Source organism: Cnephaeus nilssonii (genome assembly GCF_951640355.1).
Source record: "Cnephaeus nilssonii genome assembly, chromosome: 9".
Lineage (NCBI taxonomy): Eukaryota > Metazoa > Chordata > Mammalia > Chiroptera > Vespertilionidae > Cnephaeus > Cnephaeus nilssonii.
The window spans coordinates 8480224-8488126 of NC_137080.1; the positions used below are offsets into that span (position 1 = coordinate 8480224).

Consider the following 7903-nt stretch of genomic DNA (forward strand, 5'->3'; position numbering starts at 1 on the left):
GAGGCATGCAAACCCAGTGTTTTCCCGGCACTTTGGGAAACTCAGTACATCCTTGAAAGCACTTCTGGGAAATCAGGAATGTTCCCGGGAGAAAAGGCTAAATCCAGCCAACCTCTGAGGATGTGAGTCACCACACCCTTGCTTTCATAGTACAGATAATAATACATTGATGACATTTATTTAGCATTAATGTGTTCTAAGCACCACACAAAGCATGATATACCCGTTATCTCATTTAACCCTCGCACCATCCCCATGACATGGCTATAGTCCCAGATTTACAGACAAGGACACAGAGGATTAGAGGCATGAAGATTTAAGTTTGAACCCAGGTCTACCTGACTCTGGGGGGATTCTGTCTTGTTAACCACTGCACTCTAGTGCAGGGCTGCTGGTGGGTAGAACTAGAAAGGATTCCAGGGCTTAGGCTACCAGGCAGAGTGCTCCTTTTGGAATAAGAGGAGGATGAAATCCTGAACTGATTCTGGAAATGTGTGTGCTGAACCACGTGTCCAGGGAACAAAGACCATGCACACAAGGGTAGGCAACAAGATCATAGACAAGCTAGATAATCCCTCACAGTAAATTCCTGTTACTATCCTGCCAGGGTTAGCTGACAAGTAACAGAATGAGTTGCAAGCTTCTTCTGTGTTTGAATGGTGTATGCACAGATTTAACCCGTTTTATTTCCCTTCACTGTGTAGAAGTTTGGAGAGGAGTCATACTCTTGTGCATACTGGTCAGGCTCCCACATCTCTTGATCATGCTTTCTTGTGTGTGGTGTATGGTGATGTATGACTTCCTCCCCTAGCATCCTTTTTCCAAAACTGTATATGTTTGGGGGAAAGAGAGGAAACAACGTCTGGGCAACTATTTACCCAGAAATTTTAATGAGTGAGAAAAATAATAAAATAAGTACTTATGAGAGTAAGCACGTTTTTGCTGGGCTGAATTATCTGGAATATCTCTTATGATGAACTTCCTTGAATAAGGTCACACATTTAATGTTTCCTTTATAGATACACCCTCGACTGGCACCTGTTTATGTAACAGGGCCACTAGGGAGAGATGAGTGACTAGTGTCTTTGTTCTTTCCCTTGTCAAGTTTCCCAAGGCTCTTGAAACAGAGGAGATTTTAGGTCAGTGGATAAATATTAATAGTACCCTTTGACCCTGGTGTCATTAACCTGATGGTACTCGCAGCTTTAAGACTTGGGGCATGTTGAAACCCTGGTCATTGCTCCCAGGGGGTGGCATGTTTCCCAGCAGATAAACTGGGCATTTCCAAGAGCAGTCAACTGCATGGAAGCTCACTAAGGACGGCGAGTTCTCTCTGTCCCTGTCTCAGCCCATCACTCCTCCTTAGCACTAGAAGGCACGTGGTAATTAAAGTTTAATAAGGAATGCTCTGATGCTGTTAAATGTGCCATGTCCTTCGACAGACGCTATCACATGTGAGCCCACATTGCAAAGATGGTGACCTTTCCTCTTGTTCTCAGGGGTGGACTCGTCAATGAGCACCCTGTGTTTTGATCTTGATCTTTGGCATAAGCTAATAATTGACAAGCAAGGGCTATTCAGCTCTGTCAGTCAGATTGTATTGTCAATTATATGCATAATCTAGCCATCACTAATGTCCTTACATGTTTCCTAAAGAAAAGAAGTCAGAAATCTTATTTTATTTAAATGTTGAGTGGTGAGGAAATGTGGAGCTCTCTTTTGTGCTTCGATTATAACTCATCCAGTGACAGGTGGGAAGGGCACATTGTAAGAGAAAAAGAAAAGGTATTTTGAAGAAAAATTCAACCCAGAGTTCAGGGGCCAATATCCCATCCTTCTTAAGACACTTTAAGGCAAACCATTGAATCATGAACTGCCAGAGCCAAAGAGATCTTAGGATATTAATGCAACCTTTCTCTTTGCAAATAAGAAAACTGAAGGCCAGACCAGAGAGACTATGCTGCTTGGCCAAGATTGTGAAACTGTCTGAACACAAAATGTCCCCCTGTGCATGTACTAACTTGATGATCCATGTAATACTGTGAGGCCCATGACTGGAGGCATCTATTTTAACATGAAGGAACCACTGACTTCCAAACATTTGAGAACACAAATATTTTTCTCTCTTTTTTAATACATGTAAAATACCTGTGAAATAATATAACCCAGATGCACCTTCATCAGTGTCAGGGAACAAATGTTGCTGTGAGTATGATAGGCAGGGACATTGGAACTCTGAGTGCCTGCTGGATCTCTTCCTTTAATCCTGGGATCTGGGGCAAGTCATTTACCTTTTCTAGAGAGTCCAAATTCTGGAAGTTAAAATTCTAGGGTTGAAATCTTAATTCTGCCACTTGCAAGCTGTCAGTCACTGGTTACTTCCCCTCTCTGAGCCTCCTTTTCATCATCTATAGAATGAAGATAACAAGCACATTGAGGACTATTCTGGGGATTACATGAGAGAACCCAAGATAAATGCTTAAAACGTTGCCTAGTAATTAGAAAAATAAATGTTAACTATCCTTATCAACATCTACAAAATTAGGAGATGGGTTATATACTGTATAAGGCCTTCTCTCAACATGAATATTTTATAATTAGAAAACTCAAGAATTTCCTATTTTACCCTTCCATTAATAGACATGTGCCATTGTTCTTTTATCCTCTACTGTATTTCACAAAATATACAAATTTCCTATTTAGCTCATTAGGAATAATTCATTAGTCTTAACATAAGGACAGTTAATCAGTTTGACCACTAGATGGTGATTGAACTCTTATGGCCTCTCAGTTGGCCCACTATTTACACTGACTAATTAGTAGAAGGCATCCAATGTATAAAACATGGAACTTTCAAAAAAAATAAAAATAAAAAAATAAAACATGGAACTTTCAAGTTGGAAGGCCATCTAGTCTAACTTGAAGGGTTTGAGTAAGAGGTTGGCATTTAGGGGTAAAGTGAGTCGTTCAAGGTTACACAACCATTAGTTGTAGTCTTCAGAAAAGAAACAAAGCCCCAATTTTGGCCAATGACGTGTTTCTTTCATTACCTATGCTAAAAACACAGTGGGCCACGTGCTCCTAGGGGCTTCCAGAGACCTGGTCTGTTTGCCTCTCATATTTCTTTAATGGTTTTAATAAAAGAGTTTTGAGTAGTCCAGCTGGAAACTTAGTGTTTTCTTAGAAAAACATACAGAGTAACCAATACAGTTTTCACACCTTCGTATTTCTCCAGTGGCCTCATATTCCTTGTCCTTATCCTTAGTGATATTACTGTCACTAGGAAATTTTTACTAGGTGGGGGAATGTGTTTTGTCAGTACACCTAGCCTTTTTGCTCCTACAATATTGTGTGTTTGTATGTGTGCAAAATGTCTCTTTTTAATAACATTTCTCTCTTCATTTCCACGAGTAACCAAACAAAACATTAAAGGATTCTCACACAGAAAAAATGGTGCCCCCTCACCCCACCCAGAACCTACTTCCATATTCAATATTTTTCAGGCAGTCTTTCTCATGAAATGTGAAATTCATGCTTAATCTCAAATGCACAGTTTAGTAGATAGGAAGATATAAATGTAGACAGGAAAACATAGAACTTTGAGTAGAAGGAGCCTACAAAATGACAATCTGTCCTCAGAAAAATTGTGTCTGTTTCCCAAAGTCACAGCTAATAAAAAATAGGATCAACCTAGATTCTAAGTCATTCAACACCAGTGTTCTGTACACCGACTCTATTGCCATCCTGGTTCACACAGCGTCAGAACCCACTGATGCCAGGGACAGATGCTGAGTCAGTGCTGAGTCAGTGCAAGATGAAACCAGGGTACTCTAAGATTAGTTGAGCTTTATGGGTCTGTGCAAAAAGATTGGGCTGTTCTCCTCGCTGCATGGAGTTTGGCACATCTAGGAGGACTAGATGGGATACTTCAAATGATTGTAACAGGAACTAATTTTGGCTACCAGTGCTCCTGGTAGTCTTAACCCAAAAATATACTGCATCAAACATCCGCATCTTAATTATTCTGCATTGACTTAATTTATGCTGGTAGAATGTGTATAGAGCAATTGTCTTTGTTGATGGGAAATGTTTTACCAAATTAAGGGGTGGAATTTGAGCCCAATTAGTTACCTTTAGTTGACTGACTAAATGTTAACTTTTCATTAGTACAATTTCCAAGAATCTCTTCAGTGGGTGATGGGGAGGATGACCTGGGCACACTGCAGAAGGCGGGCAGCTAATGGCCAAGTTGGGTTGTGTTTGGCATGGTCCTGTAGCTTCCAAGAAGGTGAGGGAGCTAAAAGCAGCATCCATCCAACATTTGAGATATTTGAGTTTTTTCTGTTGATTCCTCTCTCAGGTCCATAAAAGGTGGCTCCGATTCCTCCCTTTCTGAGCCTCAGCCAGCTCGGTCGGGCCGAGGTTTCCTGTACAGAGTGCTCAGAGCGGCCCTTCCCCTTCAGCTGCTCCTGCTGCTCCTTATCGGGCTCGCCTGCCTGGTACCAATGTCCGAGGAAGACTACAGCTGTGCCCTCTCCAACAATTTTGCCCGATCATTCCATCCCATGCTCAGATACACGAATGGCCCTCCTCCCCTCTGAAGCAAGCAGATGCCATCTGCAGCGGTGCTGGTCGTGTAAGGAGGGTTTGGCCCAAAGCCAACCCAAACTAGCAGAAGGAGCACCTGAATGCTGGCGAATGCCTTCGGAGTGGTGGCATTAGCCATGTGTCCAAATCATGGCTTCGGAGGTGGATGATAAACAATGACAGAAGGAGAGCAAATAGAAGAAGGTGTGGAAGAAATATTGTTTGAAACTCTGAGCCTCAGTACTAAAGAGATGAAGTACCTCCAATGTTCCCTGGTCGCGTGTGTCCTGGGCCTTTGGCCCATTCTATGCACACCCAGGACTTCAGCACACCATCTGGGCGACTTTCCCACGGTGTGCCCCATCCATTCATTGAATGACGCCACCTGAGCACCACATTGGTATCGAACAATCTACCAACCAACCAGTGCTGAACCTTGGAACAGACAATTTTGAAGAGCTTATATGGCAGCTTTCTTTTTGCCTTGTTTTTCTTTGGAGCATGATATTCTAACCTTTGCTTTAGAAGCACAAGCTGTAAATCTAAAAGGCACTTTTTTAAAAAGTATAAAGAAAAACTGGATGTAATAAATAAAATCATGGAAGGATTTATGTGAAAAAAAAGTTGAATGTTATAGTAAAAAAAAAGAGATATTTATGTATGTACAGTTTGCTAAAGCCAAGTTTTGTTTGTATTGATTTCTTTGCATTTATTATAGATACTATAAAATATTTTGTCTGTGCTTTTTTTTTTCCTCCCCTAGAGAAATGACTCTAAATTTCCCTGTTGAGCAGAATGCAACCTGAGTTATCTTTTTGCAGAATGAATGAAACTGACACATAAGCGTGCATTAATGAGTAAGGATGATTAGAGGTAGCACCTATTTAGACCTAGCGATCCCTAGGTGATTCCTCTCTCCATCCTCCTCCCACAGCCAATCGTATGTATCTCTTCAACTCCTGTTCCTCAGCACCTTTCTTTCCTGCCCCCTCTGCACAACCTAAAGAGCCACCTATGGAGCCTCCATTCCATCCCAAGGGTACACAACAGCCTATGAACTTCTTACGTCTTTTATCTATCAGTCAAGTCCACAGACAATAAGATTTGGTTCTGCCCCTCTGATCTTGCCAACTAGTGGCTCTCATGGAATTGTTTGGTGCTCATGGAATTTTAATCCACTATTTAATCCTGGGAGGAGGAAGACTTATATAAAACCTAGGTGTCAGGCTTCTCTTGAAAGTGGAAAACTCTTGGTGACCTGGGCACCCATTCCTAAAGGGCGGTCATTGCTGGAGGGAAGTGGCTGCTGCTCCTTGACCTGCAGGAAGAGACGGTTTTTACGTGTCCACTTACATCCTATCAACCTCTCTCACTGCGTGCACCAGCCTGATTCCTGTAGGTATTGGATTTACAAGTCCTCTAAATCGAGAATGTAAAGCAAACGGAGGTTCTCACAGTTACCTGGGCCTGCCTTGCACACCTTCCATGATGCTGCAGCCTGAGAGCCTTCCCACCTAGGGGTCCTGAGTCTCTCCAAGCCCCGGGCCTGGGCGGACCTTCTAATTCACTCCCTGGGGTGCAGCCTCAGAGGTTACATTTCCAACAGATGCCTGGGGTGATTTTAGCGCTATTACCGTGGAAAAGCACCACTCCATACCTTCCTGCTCCATCTTTTTGTTCTCACCACCCCTCCTGCTCCCGCACAAGACAACTCACAAGCTGCCTCCGCCTTGAAGACCTTCCTGATCACGGTTGGACTGGACTGAAGACCTCTCTCCACGGAACTTTCCCGTCACCCGAGCTGAGTTCTGCTTTCTACTGTCAGGTTGCTCCTTTTTTGTCTCCCGGAACCTCCCCCAGGAAACATACTGGAGCTGTGCTCTTTCTGAAGAAGACAGACCTGTGCGTGGAATGTTTTCTGTCTCCTGCTTCTGGGAGGGCTGCGAGCGGTGGTGGAGATTGGACTTGAAAGGTGCCGTGTGCCCTCCGCTGAGAGGGTCACTCTTCAGGCCTTGTTCTCCCTCACTTCCCTGTCTTCTCTGCTCCCAAACCCGGGATGTGCGGTCTGGCCTCTCGAGCAGTCCAGCCCTGCAAGAGCCACATTTTGCCACTGTGAGGGGACCCGCTCCACAATGAGATGTTAGTCGTGGGAAAGACCAGCACAGAGAGACTTCAGAGCCCTCTCTTCTCCGCATTGCTGAACCGACTCACTCGACATCCCCCATCCCCAAAGAAGCAACTGTTACATGTGGCTGAAAAAAAAAAAAAAATCTTAGCATATAGTCCCATGTGTGCCTTGCTAAAAACCCCTGTGAACACTCCATGGGATGTATGATGCACATTTTTATTACAATTTTCAAAGATTTAAATAACAGTATTGGAATACAAAAGTAGGAATCGCTGGTGAGTGGAAGCATTGGAGCTATGGGATGATGGCTTTCCCCCGAGGATAATAGGACCCGTCTAGCAAGGACCAAGACAGCCAGCCACAGAAGAGACAAGGATTTCTGCCCAGAGCCCTCATATTCTCGAATGCCCACTGCGGGAGAGGACACAGGGCCATGTAGGAGCACCCTCGCCTGCACCAGCAGCTGCCTTGGAGAGGGAGAGAGAGAGAGAGAGAGAAAGAGGTGAGGTGGGGGCTTTGAAAGAATATTAAGAGGCTAAAAGGACACTGATGGCTGCTAAAGAGGCTGTCAGATTTCTGGGTGAGGATTGTCAGGAGCCCTGCTGTGGCCGGCAGATAGAGACTGATGTCCTAAGAGAATGGAGGGTGAGGAATGGCATGGCAAGGAGACCGTCCACTGACCGGGAAGGGTGGGATTCATAACACGTTGGTGATGAGATTCCCACAAGCAAACAGGAAATGTTAGAAAAGCCGAGGAACCAGAAAAACCTATAAAGCTGAGGGGGGGAAATAAAGGGTCAGAAACTAAAAGTTATGGCTTAATAAGAAATCCAGAGAAGAGTGAAAGATGTGTGTGTGTGTGGGGGGGGAGGGGTTGGAGCTATGCCAGGGAGCAGGAATAGCTCCTGGAAAATGGGATGGCAGCAGCTTCCCTTATTTTTGTAATAAGTGAGAAAACACGCCTTTGAAAGACTTGGATGGCCCAGTCAGATGGCTCAGTGGTTGAGTGTCAACCTATGACCCAGGAGGTCATAGTTCGATTCCCAGTCAGGGCACATGCCTGGGTTTTGGGCTTAGTCCCCAGTGTGGGGAATGCAGGGGGCAGCCAATCAATGATTCTCTCTCATCATTGATGTGTGTTTTTTTCTCTCTCTCCCTCTCCCTTCCTCTCTGAAATCAATAAAAATA

General features: G+C 44.0%; 1 protein-coding gene across 10 annotated transcripts in view; it reads left to right on the forward strand.

Annotated features, from left to right (window-relative positions):
- SYNE1 (spectrin repeat containing nuclear envelope protein 1) overlaps nucleotides 1-5306 on the forward strand; it is a gene marked incomplete at its 5' end in the record, with an annotated part of 384290 nt that extends 378984 nt beyond the window's left edge. For 8 of the 10 annotated variants that reach the window (XM_079780696.1, XM_079780700.1, XM_079780701.1 and 5 more), the window contains one exon: nucleotides 4361-5306. In XM_079780696.1, coding sequence (XP_079636822.1) covers nucleotides 4361-4601 — 241 coding nt within the window. In that variant the 3' untranslated portion in view covers nucleotides 4602-5306. The remainder of the gene's footprint in view (nucleotides 1-4360) is intronic. The other 2 variants (XM_079780703.1, XM_079780704.1) reach the window with 1 other exon arrangement.
- Nucleotides 5307-7903: the final 2597 nt, after the last annotated feature.